We start from the raw sequence: 14,570 nt of genomic DNA, 5'->3' as shown, positions 1-14,570 counted from the left end.
AGGGTGCGGGGGTGCGGGGCCTGAGGGTGCGGGGTGCGGGGTGCGGGGCCGTGGAGCAGCTGAGCCCAACACCTCCGGGTTGCTACCAACTGGACGGAGCAGACAGACCACGCACGGATAGAATACCTCAGGAAATGTAGAATCGTACCCATAAAGAGGGTGACACTCATTCAGAGCATTTATCTACCAGCAATGGTTGACATTTTAATCCACACTTAAATACATGGTCTGTTTCCGTCTGTAAAGCAGAAGCACTTGTTGCCACAATGGCCGATGGTCGTCAAGTGACCTTCTCGAAGAGCCAATCACCGCTCGACGTGAGAGGCTGCTGGCCAATGAGCGTCCTCTCTCACATCGCGTACTTTTCCGCGCTTGAATCGCACCAGGCGGTGAAGACGGATCAATAAATTACACAAGCCTCTAAAGAAAGGAACGAATCGATCGGTTGTTACAACATCGGGTGGTAAAATAATGTAAATATCAGCTTATGGTTTTCTGGTCCTTCTTGCTGTAGTAGATAGCGGGCTTCTATTTCAAAGCCATGAAACGGATCATTTGCTAATCAGTGTAATTTAACCTTCATGAGCGGACATTTTCTTTCACTCACGCTAACAAACGAATATTTCTTCTGCTTTGTCTGTTGGTTGAGGAATGGACAAAAATAATTCGTTAAACTGTTTTTCCCGTTTAATTTCCGCCAACGCACATTTAAAATAACGTACAGCAGGCTAATATTATGCAAGTAACGCTAGTTAGCTAACGTTAGCTAATGCTAAGGGGTTAGCTACATTTGGTCTCCTCTCCGCAGCAGCGTTAGCCGACGAGGAGCTAGCGAGGAGCAGCTAACCAGCAGCAGCTAACCAGCAGCAGCTAACCAGCAGCCGCTAACCAGCAGTCGCTAACCAGCAGCAGCTAACCAGCAGCAGCTAACCAGCAGCCGCTAACCAGCAGTCGCTAACCAGCAGCAGCCCGCGTCCTCTCGGGGGAAATGGCGAGCAAAGACTCCATTTTGGAAAGGTGAAGTGAGCCAAGCCTTCCTGTACTGCTGAGATGAATCTGTTTTAGCTACGGTTAAATACGATTAGTCACCAAGTTGTAACCGTTTGCTTATGGAGCATTTATCTAAAACACACACTTAGCTAATTGAACATGTATGCAAATCGGCAGAACAAAAACTAAAGAGATGTCAACGATAACACAACGCTCCATTTCTCAACCCACATAATACGAGTACGTATTACAGTGTGATGGTGGATGAATACAATATGGACACATTATTAAGAGACATTTAGAGCTTCTCCTAAACCGACCCGACTGTTGTCCACCACCTCATCGTTATGCAATAACTTAAAGGGGACAAGTCAACAACTTGCTGTTGTGAATCATTGTTTGTGTGATGGCAGCTCCGTAGTGCTGTAATCCCAAAAAAACGTTTCAATGCTCAGATTTATCTTCATTCGTTTTTTTTACTTGTTCGTTAGTGTTGAGGAGATGGATGACAGCCCAGATTCTGGCAGTGACTTTGAGGTCGAGTTGAAAGCCAAAAAGCGGGGGAAGATGGCGGTAGCCGCACCTAAGGTAAATAATCTTATTCTGTCTTCATTCACTCATTTGAATATTTTTCAATGTGACACAAAGAACAACATCAGATGGTGTTGATGATGGAGTTGGGTATTTTCTGATGGTAAGAGATCCAGTTGCATCATTGTTCATCTCCTCATTGTTATGAAAATGAAAGTCATAACTGCAACACCGTGGTGAGTCTGCACCTCATCTTACCATGGTTACCAGTAATTCAGTTGACAACATCAATTCCCCTTATCCACTGCTGAGCTGCCCCCCTCCCCACACTCCTCCTCATCTCTTTTTCATCTCAAGTCACCCAAGAGACCCAGGCGTAAAGCTGCATTGAGTGTGTCCAGCCGCAGCAGCTCCATCCCCACTTCTCCAGACTCCTCCCTGCAGCAGCGCCCCCCCGGGAGGACATCCGGGCAGGCTTCTGCCAGACCTGTGACCGCGCTGAGCAAGGGGAGCCGGGGCATCACTGCAGCGGATATCTATGACGCTGTCTGCTCTGGAAAGACTGCCATGGTGGTGAGCAAAGGGGGAAGGGGCTGTAGAGAGAAACGCATGAAGGGAAAGAGGCGGGATGTGTAATGAGAAGAGAAACAAGGCTCTGTGAGCAACAATGAGGGATTATCCTCTGCTGTCAGGCGCTGACTGATTTCACCCAACAGAATTGGCTTTGATACGCAAAGTTTTCTCTCTGGGTTGTGCAGTCAATGATTGACAGCATGTGACCATACAAACCTTTGTGGTGCTGTGCCCAGTGTCTTCTGGTTAAAGACTACAAAAAAAGCATCACATAACAATAGAAAGACAGGAAAGTCTGGTGAGCAGTAATAAAAAAGCCTCCCGCTACAGTGAAGAGCAGCAGCACAACGCAGAAGGGAATTCTGGGTGTTTTCTCACTTTCATGCAACACTTCAGAAAAAGTGCAGTTAACTAATCTGTTACGCAAAGATCTGTCACTTGTAGTTCTCTACTATATTTGTAATGTACGCTACACACAGCAGATGTTCCACAGCTGCGTCCATTTACGTTCAATAGTGTCATGGTTCCAAAAAAGGATTATGCAAATGAGATCGTATGAATAATACTCACATTTAAAATGAGCAGAAAATACAAATGTGGGACATTCAGACCCGTATACGTTACTGAGACAAACCCAGCCAAAAGTATAAAGAAATGTGAAGGATGGAATCCATCATGTTACTTAAATAATATCTAGTTATTGTGTCCCTTCACCCTTTGATCCGAGCCCGGCGTCCTCATTGGCTTCCATCTCCCTGTCCATTTAAGACGGTGGTGGACGAGTGGCTGGACAGCTACAAGCAAAGCCGAGAGGCGGGGCTGCTGGTGCTCATCAACTTCCTTGTTCGGTCCTGTGGATGCAAAGGTCAGAGGTCAAGAGATTGGGGCGGGGGTCAGGGTTCAAAAGATTATCCTCCCAATTTCAGCCCGGGAATGATCAGCAGTCAACTATTGATCTCCCAGTATGGTAACAATGCAACGTGTGGGAGCTGCGTTCATTCTGTCTACCGACAACAGCAAGGAATGAAGCATGAATTATGATGCCTTAAATAAATTCAAGAGCCACAACTGATGTTTTATCACACTTGGAATCTGCAGGAGTTGATTTCACTTTGATTTCTGATGTGGGTCACTGGCCTTTGATCCTCTTGTCCAGGAGTGGTTAGCAGAGAGATGTTGGATAGCATGCAGAATGCTGAGATCATCGGAAAACTAACCAAAGAGTTCAATGAGGTTTGTTTAAATCTTTGAAAAATAAAGATGGGTCTTAAAGTGGTTGGAATCTAGTTTTGTAGTCTTTGTCGTCCAATAATCCTTCTGGGATATGCTGAGAAAGTCTTAACGGCCTCCGTATCAGGGGGATTCTAATCGGTACAAGAGAACGGACTGATTATAATCTAAGGTGGTAAATGGACACGTTAATCACTTTGGCAAACCGTTGATGATATTCTGCCACAAGGAACTATATAAAGCCCAGTGTGTTGTGTCTGTCCTGCATTTCATTTGTTTCTTGCAGGATTCAGTGAACTACCCTCTGTGTACTCCAGGCCCCCAGCTGAAGCATTTCAAAGCCGGCCTGTGCGAGTTTGTTCGGGTTCTCGTGAGGTTGTGTCAACATAGCCTAATTTATGATGAGTACCTCTTCCCATTGCTGCTGGCTCTGCTCACTGGGCTCTCTGACTCCCAGGTCAGAGCCTTCCGACACACCAGTACCCTGATCGGTAAGCACTGCTGCATAAAATACTATAATAATACAAACATACACACTGACAGCTGACGCGGCGGGGGTCAGAGCTCCATGCTGTGAATTCAGTGACTACCTGCTGTGGTGCTGCATTCTCCTCCATTAAAGTTGTAGAATCTGATCAGAGCATAAATCACATTAACGCTATAGTGTCTTTTTCAGTTGTGTCTTGCCTGCGACTTTCAAAGGAGATGCCAAACTACCCACATTAGTTTCCGTAGAGTTCACGGACATCCTGTGATATGTTCCAATTAGTATTGTGGGAACACGTAGCTAAAGGCTTCGGTTACGCCGGTGAGACAGTCCACCCCTGGTTATCTGTGCTAACCTGCATGCGTCTCTCTATTAGCCATGAAGGTGATGACCGGGCTGGTGGAAGTAGCCGTGGTAGTGTCTGTTCAGCTGCAGACCACCCAGCGGCAACACGACCTGGAGAACAGCAAGGGGCCACATGACCAAGCCCCTGGCAGACTGGAGGAGCTGCAGGCCACCGTCTGTGAGGTGACGCATACACAAACACACTGGCATGAGTGTAGACACACGGCCACCTCCACGTAATACACAGGCAGGTCGGCACATACAAGCAGTCCAGCCGTTCATGAGGCACTCGACTCTGCGGTTGCTTTCACACAGTCCCAGTCGATTGTACCGGTATTGTCTTACGGGCCTCTGTTGTTCACGTACGTGTTACAGCTGCGGGAGAACAGAGAGGAGCTCTCCTGCATGATGAACGCCACGTTCCGCGGTGTGTTTGTGCACCGTTATCGTGACCAGCTGTCTGACATCCGGGCTACGTGCATTGAGGAGTTGGGCATGTGGCTGCAAAAGGACCCTGAAGACTTCCTGAATGATGGATGCATTAAATATCTGGGGTGGACCCTGTATGACAAGGTAACCGCACATACACAGGATTAGACAGCGGACCGCACACGACAGAGTTGCGTGTGAGCGTCTCTCTGCAGGCCAGCAGTGGAGACAGAAATGAGTGCAGTGTACAGGGAAGCTTTTTGTTTCATATAAAGTCATAGTCTCTGACCGCCTCTTAAACCAGAACCTTTGGTAGAATGTCTGCACACAGACACAAGAAAGCCCACAAAAAACATCACTTGCACAAAGAGAAAAGGTCCAGTGGGATCAGGCTCGGGGGTTTCTGTCTGCATGTAGGTTTTAGTGTGTGTTTCTCTTCTCTCTTCTTTCCCTTAGCAAAGTCCAGTGCGTCTGCGATGTGTGCGCGCCCTGCAGGCTCTGTACCAGGAGAAGGAATTCATTGGCCGCCTGGAGCTTTTCACCAGCAGATTTAAAGTGAGGCATCCCTCTGGATTGGAACCTCAATTAATGTGTCTTTTCTCCTTCCTTTATTCCCTCGGTCTGCACAGCATCTGTTTAATCTGTTGTTTCAGCTTCTTGTTGTTCAGGTTGTTTCTATCTTGTTGTCTGCACATGTCTCACTTCACAGTATTTTGTGGCCCCTCCCCTTATTTCTCTGCCTTTCCAACAAAAAACCCCCTTCCCCATTCCTCTTTTTTGTGACTGTCTCATCCTTTGTCTGCTCGTGTGTCTGGATGCGTTAATTGCTGCCAATTACTGTTAATAACCTTTCCTGAAACGCATAAAAAAAGCCACATGTGCTGAGGGAGATAAATGGTTTTCATGGCGTGGCTTAGCGCCTAATCAGTGTGTTTGTGTGCGTTCATGCATATCTGTGGGTGTGGGTGCATTTATGTGTGTCTCTTTTATGCATTGAAGTCTGCTGCCATGATTTTGCCTGGTCTCACTGCGTGTGTGTGTGTGTGTTTCAGGAGAGGATGCTCTCCATGGTGCTGGACAAGGACCCGGAGGTGGCAGTGGAAGTGGTCAATCTCTTGCTGTTGCTCCAACAGTGAGGCCTCTCTGTCTCTCATGGTTTCTAAATCCGATGTTTTACCACTAAAGGCACAAGAGAGTTGCGATGCTGGAGGACCGTGTGTTTCCTCTTGTGGTCGTGCTGATAACTGTGTGTGTGCAGGAACACGGAGGAAGGTCTAACAGAGGAGGAGTGCGGTCACATCTATCCTCTGGTTTACGCTTTAAATCCAGCCCTCGCTTCTGCGGCCGGCGTCTTCCTCTTCAAGAAGTACGTTCTCATCCTTCCTCTCTGCTCGTTGGGTTCAGACGGCCAAAGTTTGTTTGATTCATTTCCGTATCAAAGTGACTCCACCAAAAAGAAAGCCTCAAAAACTAAATTCACTCTCAAGCCCGGATGAATCCATTATTTCTCATGATGTCGTGTAGATCACACAAATGCCTTTCTGTAGATTGGGGATGTTATTGCTGCACTAATGTGACAGACAATCTCTCCTCGCCTTTTCTTAATGTAGTTGAAGGCATCTCGAGTAGGATTCGTCTAATGTGGTTTTTAAACACAACGCTGGTCTCCTGCCTCAACGTCACTATTCAGCAGGCTCAACCAAGACAGGATAATTTAGTGCAGCTTCCCAAGCTTCTGATCAGATGACTGCGATTACAGGGCCCCCCAGGGGAGAGGAGGTAGAGGAGTGACAGCTGGAGGCAGAGCGGCATGTCCCAAACAAAAAGAACACGGCCTAGTGATTATTCACAAGAACACATTTGTGTGTCGGTCTAAACAAGGATTCAGAAAATCAAACTCTGTGTGTTTTCTTCATGTAATGTTTATTTGTGTTGACCGTCAGGCTGAAGACTGTGCTCGCCAGCGACCACCAGGAGAGCGATACAAGCGAAAATGCAGGCTTCTTTCAAATCCTCATCTCCTTCTTCCTCCAGAGTGAGGTAGTGTCTCTCTGTCTCCGCACTATTCCAATCATTGCCGTCCTGTTTTCGTGAATAAAGGTAGACCGACCAGGACAAAGGGTTTATTGCTCAAATCAGCTTTTATTTGGAGCTCCCTGTAAAACACTTCTTCACGCTGTGCAGGAAATGTTATTCTCACGACAGAAACAACCCAATTCCATCCACCCAAAGGCCCAATTTCCCCAAATAGCTGAATATCACTACATATTGCATCTTCAGTTATATGTACTGGAGGTCTCTGAACATGATTTGGATCACATTTAACACCAAACCAACCTTGTGTCATGGGTAAAATCAACCCAATGAATGGACTGTGGATTCTCTGGACAGTTCCACAAGCACGGCGCTTACCTGGTGGACAGTCTGTGGGCCGTGGCGAGGTCTGAGCTCAGAGACTGGGGAACTATGACGGCGTTGCTGCTACAGGAGTCTGGTGAGGAACCAGATATGACTGTCGTGTTCTCTGCATCGGTGCATTGAGCTCAGCCTCAACACGCCTAATAATGGATGCAAGTCATGTTTCATCACCTGGTTGTTCCTGCGTGTGCTGCTGCTCGCTTTCCCTCCTCCTGTTGTCTTAACCCTCCCCCACTGAGTCCCGCAGCGGTGTGTGTGTGTGTGTTCCAGGTCTGATTTACGAGGAGGAGGGGGTTCTCATAGAGCTGATGATGTGTGCCGTCAGACAGGAAGCACAGGGAACCCCCCCTGTCGGGAGAACTCAGGGCAAGAAGGTGGTGGCACACAGACAGCATGAGCTTCTTTCTTTCTTTGGGTTTTAGGATACTGGACCAAATGTCATTCTTTGTCTTTACTTCCAACACATGATCCAAAGAGTCCCGGATTCCAAACTACAACATGCAACCATGTGACACTAAACTAGAATACATCATCAGTCTGAATCATGGGTACAAGTTTGCTCACTTTCAGGTTCCATCTTATTTCAACATGGACAGTTTATCACAATGAGCGCTGGGCATGAGCCTTCATAAGACACAACGTTTCATATTTTATATTCACAAACATTATGAGTGTTTTGTCTCCACATGCCCTGCACGGCTCACTGAACACGTGGGATTAGAACCCGACCATGAAGAATAAGAAGGTCCAGGAACAAGTCAGGAGTCGCATCACCTCACACTTCATCCCGTTACTGCCCCGGCTGCTGGCCAAGGTACTCGCCCACGGTTAACTTAACATACTCAGTACCGCAGTACTTGCCTGCTTTAGTATGTTTGATATGCCGCTACCTCACGTCACTTATCGAGTGAAGGCCAAGTACACGTGATCTATCTTGTGTTTTCTGCCTCCCTCAGTACTCACCAGATGCAGAGAAGGTGAGCCTCCTTCTCAAAGCTCCCCTGTACTTTTCGCTGGAGATGTACAGCAGCACTGCAGGGCTGGAGAAGGTAGTGGAGGAAAACCCATTGGCCTGAATAGATGGTTGAGGAAACGACTCTGTAAATGACTTGAATCATTTACCCGTCTCCCCCCCCTCACACTCACACTCTGCTCTGTCGTCAGCATTTGGACCTGCTGCTGTCGCAGGTATCGGGCATTATTGAGAAGCACACGGATGCCACCGTGCTGGAGGCTTGTGGCACCCTGGTCAGCACCCTCTGCGACGACCGCTACACCTTCTCCCCCCGCACCAACCGGGCCTTCAGCCAGCTGATGGACGGCCTGACGGAGCACTTCAACGCCTACCTGAGTGACCTGCTGCAGGTGAAGAGCGGTCAAATGTTTTATGAAAAGCATGCTCACACTATTCTGTCCCGCGTGTCAATGAGGGACAGATAGAAAACAGAAACACATCTGTGTGTTTAAGCGGCTGCAGGCGTCCCAGTTCATGTATCGGTATTACATTACCTCATGAAACAGAGTATGTTTATGTACTCAGGGTACTGCGGATGACGACGATGTTTACACTGCAGCCAGTGCTTTGAAAAGGATTGCCGCCCTGAGCAGGTGAGTGCGTTGATACGCTGCACATGGCAGTAGTCATACACTATTTGTGGCACAGACGTGTGTTTGTGTCTGATTTGTTGTGCAGTGCCATGGACCTGACTGGCTGCAAGCTGTTCGACTCGTGTCTGGAGCTTCTGAAGAGCAGGATCGAGTCCAGTTGGACTCCATCCGCTCCGGTTGGAGAGTTGGACGAGGAGGTCCGTGTTGTGATAACAGCGGCTGTGACTTAAGTCTTGGAAAACATGAGTAGCTTCCTTTTTTGCATTAAAGCTTCCTTTGTACAGCTAAAGAACCTTTTACTTTGAGCTTAATGGAGTGTTAAGCCCATTTTATGCATCAACGTCTGACTGTTGCTCCTTCATCTCTGGGAGTCCTGGTTTGACTTTCTCTTTGTGTCATTTCAGCTCATGGTGTCGGCCTTAAGATGTGCTGCCTTTTACCTGATGTGGGCTAAAGTGAATGCGGTTAACTCCACACCAGCTGAGGTTCTCGTCTACGCTCTGCTTTCATCCTTCTTTGGATGCTTAGAAATAGTTTGACCTTGACTCCGTCTTTCACACGCTTACTTGGCTCTTGGAAGAGCAGCCTACCTGCTCCCAGCCAACCGGGGGGGGGCCTTCTCCTCCGTGCTGTTCATCGGCTCACCAGCTGCGCCGGTAGCAGCCAATTAACACGACGATCTGTTCCACACAGGCCCGGTTATTTATCACGCGTCTACTAGCTCGTCTCGTCTCCGTCTGTGATTTCCACTCAGGACGTCGTTATAACACATTCATCCTTTTGTGTACTCATCTAAACTCAAATTCCATTTTTGCCCAAATATTCCCACATTGTTCCTTTTAATACTTCATCAATAATTGATGTTTTTAAAGTATGACTTACATGTATATGTAACTATATAAATGTATATATGTAACTATTTGGTCATTTCAAGTCTTAATCCCCATTGGATGATAAATGACTGAGACATTTATGTCCAGATAGTGAAGATGAGGTGCCTTGCTTCACATGAAACATGAATGGTCACGTGTGTGACGGCTCTTCCCTTTTGTCTCTTCACCATCGGCTGCAGGAGGAAATGAACCGTCTGAAGAAGGAGATGCGTTCCTTCTGCAGAGTTTGTGAAACGTGTCTGTCTCTGAACCAGAAAGGGATCCGAGATCAGGTGAGTCCCTTAGACGTTTCATTTTGAACACTAGCACTGTATGTGCCGATAGAAGGAGTCTCCTTACAGGTTAGCGGGTAGGAGTTGATGTCTTTGACTTTTCAGAGACGCAGACGCAGAATAGTTCCAAGCGGAGCTGAACTAGCTACGTGCCTCTTTCCATCTCCAGACGTTTGAGCTGTTGTGTGACCTGCTGCTCTTGTACAGCGCGAGTTCCGCCCACGTTGAACCCGACCTCCAAGCGCTGGTCTGCCTGCCGTCGGATTCCCTGCGCTCAGAGATGGCCTCTTTCCTGCTGGACTACATCTTCTCCGACTCTGAAGCTGCTGAGCTCGACGGTACTTTGGTCTCTTTGGAACAGCTGTTACTGGGTCCGCTGCCCTTTTGGTTTTGACTCTCACAATATAACCGCTATGATACGAGTGATTGCTATGAGTTGAAGCAGCATCGTGTTGGAATCGAATGGGGCCAAACTCCCCGATGTCGAGGCTTTGCTTACGGCCCGACTGGTTCAATTCAATTCGTTTTATTTTGTGTAGCCCAAAATCGCAAATTACAAATTTGCCTCAGAGGGCTTTACAGTCTGTACACATACGACATCCTTTGTCCAGAAACGCTCCATCGGCACAGGAAAAACTACCCAAACAATGAAAAAAACTATTTCAAGAGGGAAAAAAGGGAAGAAACTGGTCAGTCTGGTTCCTTTGTGCTTCCAGTTGAATACAAGCTGCCGACTCTGTGGAGGTCGCCAAATTCAATCCACCCAACGGATGAAAGGTTGTCTCATTGCGTGAAGGACGTGAACGTACAGACAGATTGTTGCTTCATAGTCATTTGGATGTAAAGTACGACTTCCCCGGTGTGCAGAGGGTTGCCATAACGATGTGAGGATTCCAGAAGAAGCACTAAATGTTTGATGTTCTCCTCGTGGCTCCACACACACACATAGTTCTCCCAGAGGTCTTTCTCATCATTTATGCATTCAGACATAGTTCTTGATGTTTTTGTTTTGAGAGTCTGCTGCTCTTCTTCTTCTTTCCCGATGAACTGCAAGCCGCGTGTCAGCCCGCCATCACGTCTTCTGGTTCGCTTTCATCTGATCAAACCTTCCAATGTTCTCCCTGCCTCACCTTAGTTTATTATCGGTTTGTTGCTGTTACAAATCTCTCCTCCCTTCCCTCCAGTTGGGCGTGAGGAGGCGATGAAGATTACTCTTCTCCAGAGGCGGCGCAACCAGCTGGCCGGCTACTGCAAGATGGTCCTCTACGGGGTGCTGGACCTCACCGCTGCCACCAACGTCTTCAAGCACTACGACAAGGTGCCGATGTCAGCGATGGTTTCCTTCCAACACCTTTGTGTGTCCCTGTTGGTTGTAAATTGTTGCATTAGAAGTGAACCGATTGGATTAATAAATCCAGGAGTTATTAAAGCCTTGATAATGGAGAGGCTGTGCAGGATGGTACGAGGTGCTGAAAATGAGTCAGAGGGAACGAGAAGAAGGCGGGAGATTATTCCCACATTGGAGCCATTTAGAAGACGCCGTTAATCAAATACACTGACGATGATGATGAACATTGTTTCCTCTGCTGGTTTTCTGCAGTACTTTAAAGACTTTGGCGACATCATCAAAGAGACAGTGAGCAAGAGCAAGGTCATCGATCCCGTACGGAGCGCCAGGACCGTCTGCCTGTGTCTGCAGCAGGCGAGTTCGCTCCCCGCCGCAATCACATCTCTTGGTTTGATGGTCTAATGTTTCATTTTGTTTAAATGTTTTCATTGTTCTGCTTCAACATGTTGCTGTGTCTGTTAGAATCGGGATATTCAGGATGAAATAGGTTGACTGTCTCTACGAGGCACAACTTCAATTTGCATCCACTATCGTTTTGTGATTTTCCATAATTTTGCGTTGAAGTATAGTATTTTTTTAGCAATTGTTCCGGGTGAACAGTCAGTCCACATGTACGCAACGGTTTGTAAAGTGAGTCTATTAAAGGTGTGCGTGCGTGCGTTCAGATGTTCTCAGAGATGCTGGCGGAGGAACCCAGCAGGCAGGATGTCGGCGCGATCCGGGACTTGGCCAAGCGGCTCGCCATGAGCTTCGGCGTCGATCTCAGGCGTGCCCGCAAACCGCTGGTGGCCCTGCACGTGTAAGCGCCGACGCACACGTCTCGGCCCGCTCACCTTATCAGACACCGTTTCCCCGTTCACGATCAAACGTGGGGTCACGCTTGTGTGTAAATGAAACCGCGGTTCACTCTGACTTGGAGAGTTTTGTTGTCGAGCTCTTGAGTGGCGTTGCTTCGCTTCTCAGGGATGGTGTGCGCTTTGCATTCCGGGAGCCAGCAGAGGGCGAGGAGCAGCAGGCGAATGTGGCCTTCCTGGAGATCCTCAGCGAGTTCAGTTTCAAGCTGCTTCAACAGGACCGTGTTCACTTGTAAGAAACCCACCGAAACTCATCCCCACAAACGTGATCATTCAAATAAAAGCTGCCATAAGAACATCAGTCCTATTAAACATTTCCCATTTAACTGGTGTTTTTACATTTGTCGGCATCATTTCAGGAGCAAAGCAAAACTATTTTTCTCCTCAAAGTAGAAAGTTGAGTAGTTGATGTTTGTTTTCTCTACAAAGGAGACGTTCTAATTCTGGGATTTATTCCGTTGGATTGAATCAGACTCAGAAACCGGAGAGGACTGACCGGCTAAACGTTACCAACGGTCTCTCGGTCTTTGTCCTCGTCTCTCGTCCCCTCTCAGGGCCGCGGTCCTGAAGGCCGAGTGTCCCGATGCTGCCCTCTCCTGGCCGTCAGTCAGACTGTATGAGCGCTCCTTGGGGGGCCGCTCCTCTGCTAAAGCCAGAGTGACGGGGGAGGGAGGCAATGCCGACTTCTCCCACGAAGCCCCCGCGGCGAAGCGCAAGAGGTCGACTCCTCCGGGTGAGACGGACACGCACGAAAGTGTGCATCCATTCACCGCTCTTTGTGTTCTCAGTGGTGACCTAAAAATCTTAAACATTTGTTGGAGCACAAAGTAATTTGGTGAACGAAAGGTTTCCCCAACACTCACATGAAATAAAACCGGAGCTGCAACCAGCGGTTATTTTCATTTGGGGCTCGTGGCTGATAAAACAAAGGCATTTGTCCCAGGTAACAACCTCCTCTTGTCCCCAGTCCGAGGATCCTGGTTGGACGGCTCTAGCGTCCACAGCAGCCTTCCCCCTCCAGCCTTCACCTCCACGGCACAGAGACAGCCGGCCTCCAGGGCCGCCGCGTCCGAGCCGGGGTCCGAGGACGAGTTCTCTCTGGGGTGACTTTGTTTATTACAAATATCCAGCCAGTATCACTGCAGCTGCCTTTATGAACTCTGCACCTCTGCAAGGCCTCACTCCCATTGTGCACGTCGTGTGGCCGCTGATCACCAGGTCCAGCATGCGAAAGGTGAAGACCAGACACCAGACGCCGTCCTCCAGTCAGACCGTCCCCACTGTAGATATGGAGGACATCAACTCCCCCCTCAACTTGTAAGACTTCCCTTTTCCTAATAGTGAATGACGTGTGAATATTGCTCATTTTGGTAAGAATAATCAAAACAAACTGATTCTCTCCAGACTCTCTCTGATTGATGACGACGAAGAAAACGAAGAGGATCCTGATATTGAGGATTACGAAAGTGACTTCGACAATGATTCTGCATATACACTGGTAAAAAATAAAAATAATCTTTGACAATGTCCAATTGTACAACAGAGTGAACACCGAGTGTGTAACGTTCTTATGATGAGCCGCTTATAAATGTCCGTATGTCGACGCATCAGTTGAGCTTCACTTGTGATGTGAACCAGCTCAAGTATAACGGAGTGCAATAGTTGGACTACATTTGCCTTTGTGGTGGCAGTGAGACGTGACGTTGACCTCTACGACTGCATGAACTCAGTTTTGTGGGTTTTCTTATTGGAAGACTAACCAAGTACTAACTAACTGGCCCCTCAATGTTCTTCCTGCCTGGTTTGTGCTCCGCAGCCTTCCACCCGGCACACGTCTGCTAGCGTCCTCAATGAGCTGTTTGACTGAGGCCTCGACGTCCTGAGGAGCCGCTCTTCTTTTCATCGTTTGAGCTCAGTACATCTTTACTGAGTCCTCCGGTCGGCTCTAGTTTAGTCCTCGTTTTGTTGGAGGAAAAGAGAAAGGCATAATTGGTTATGACATTTTGGGGAAAAGGTTGTTCACGTTAAGTATTGAAGTTCATTTAGATCCCTGTTGACTGATTCTTCCCTCTGTTGTGAATTTAGTCATATTTTTCACTTGTGAAGACTACATCTTTTTGTGTGTGACACTTGTTGATTAAAACATGGTTGATTGAACTAAAAGGCACTGAAAGTATCTTTAGTATCATAAGAAGAATTGTCTGAATTAAAGTGTGATGCACATATACTGTGAATGAGTTTTTTTTATATCAGTTTATTTTCACAGTTTACTACATAAATTAATTCAAGATTGATAATTGTTGGAATCCATGAAGCCAGACAGCTTAACAGTTAAATGTATTGTTAATTGAAGGATTCATGATGGTCCCATTTTGCCGGAGAAGAAAATCAAAAAGCCGAGCTGTCCGATATGTGGAGGATGAGTTTAGGACTTCTGATAACTTGATGAACTATGAATGGTGCTCTTTAGAAGGTGAATCCCCCCTCGCTGTGCTCGTCCCTCACCAAAGTCCAACGGACAATTTGCCTCCTTCAGTTGTAGAATTGGAGTTTTCCTTCTGCATTTCTTTTTTTCTCTAGGTTAGGACGGTA

At 47.5% G+C, this 14,570-nt stretch overlaps 1 protein-coding gene across 1 annotated transcript; it reads left to right on the top strand.

Annotated features, from left to right (window-relative positions):
- The first annotated feature begins 358 nt into the window (after positions 1-358).
- stag3 (STAG3 cohesin complex component) lies at positions 359-14,201 on the top strand. The gene is made up of 31 exons (XM_040175309.2): positions 359-1,017; positions 1,482-1,578; positions 1,879-2,094; positions 2,863-2,959; positions 3,251-3,327; positions 3,611-3,815; positions 4,188-4,339; positions 4,532-4,729; positions 5,042-5,140; positions 5,638-5,717; positions 5,844-5,951; positions 6,529-6,625; positions 6,977-7,079; positions 7,274-7,377; positions 7,725-7,817; positions 7,960-8,052; positions 8,168-8,368; positions 8,544-8,611; positions 8,697-8,808; positions 9,016-9,096; positions 9,684-9,776; positions 9,946-10,114; positions 10,961-11,094; positions 11,377-11,478; positions 11,790-11,923; positions 12,088-12,210; positions 12,533-12,711; positions 12,946-13,081; positions 13,197-13,295; positions 13,383-13,476; positions 13,795-14,201. Exons 1-31 carry the CDS (start codon positions 989-991, stop codon positions 13,843-13,845), a joined length of 3,624 nt encoding a protein of 1,207 aa, XP_040031243.2. The 5' UTR covers positions 359-988; the 3' UTR covers positions 13,846-14,201.
- Positions 14,202-14,570: the final 369 nt, after the last annotated feature.

The sequence above is a fragment of the Gasterosteus aculeatus genome, chromosome 4, assembly GCF_964276395.1.
Source record: "Gasterosteus aculeatus chromosome 4, fGasAcu3.hap1.1, whole genome shotgun sequence".
NCBI lineage: Eukaryota > Metazoa > Chordata > Actinopteri > Perciformes > Gasterosteidae > Gasterosteus > Gasterosteus aculeatus.
The sequence above is the reverse complement of the archived record's forward strand: the minus strand, read 5'-3'. Positions and strand labels throughout refer to the sequence as shown.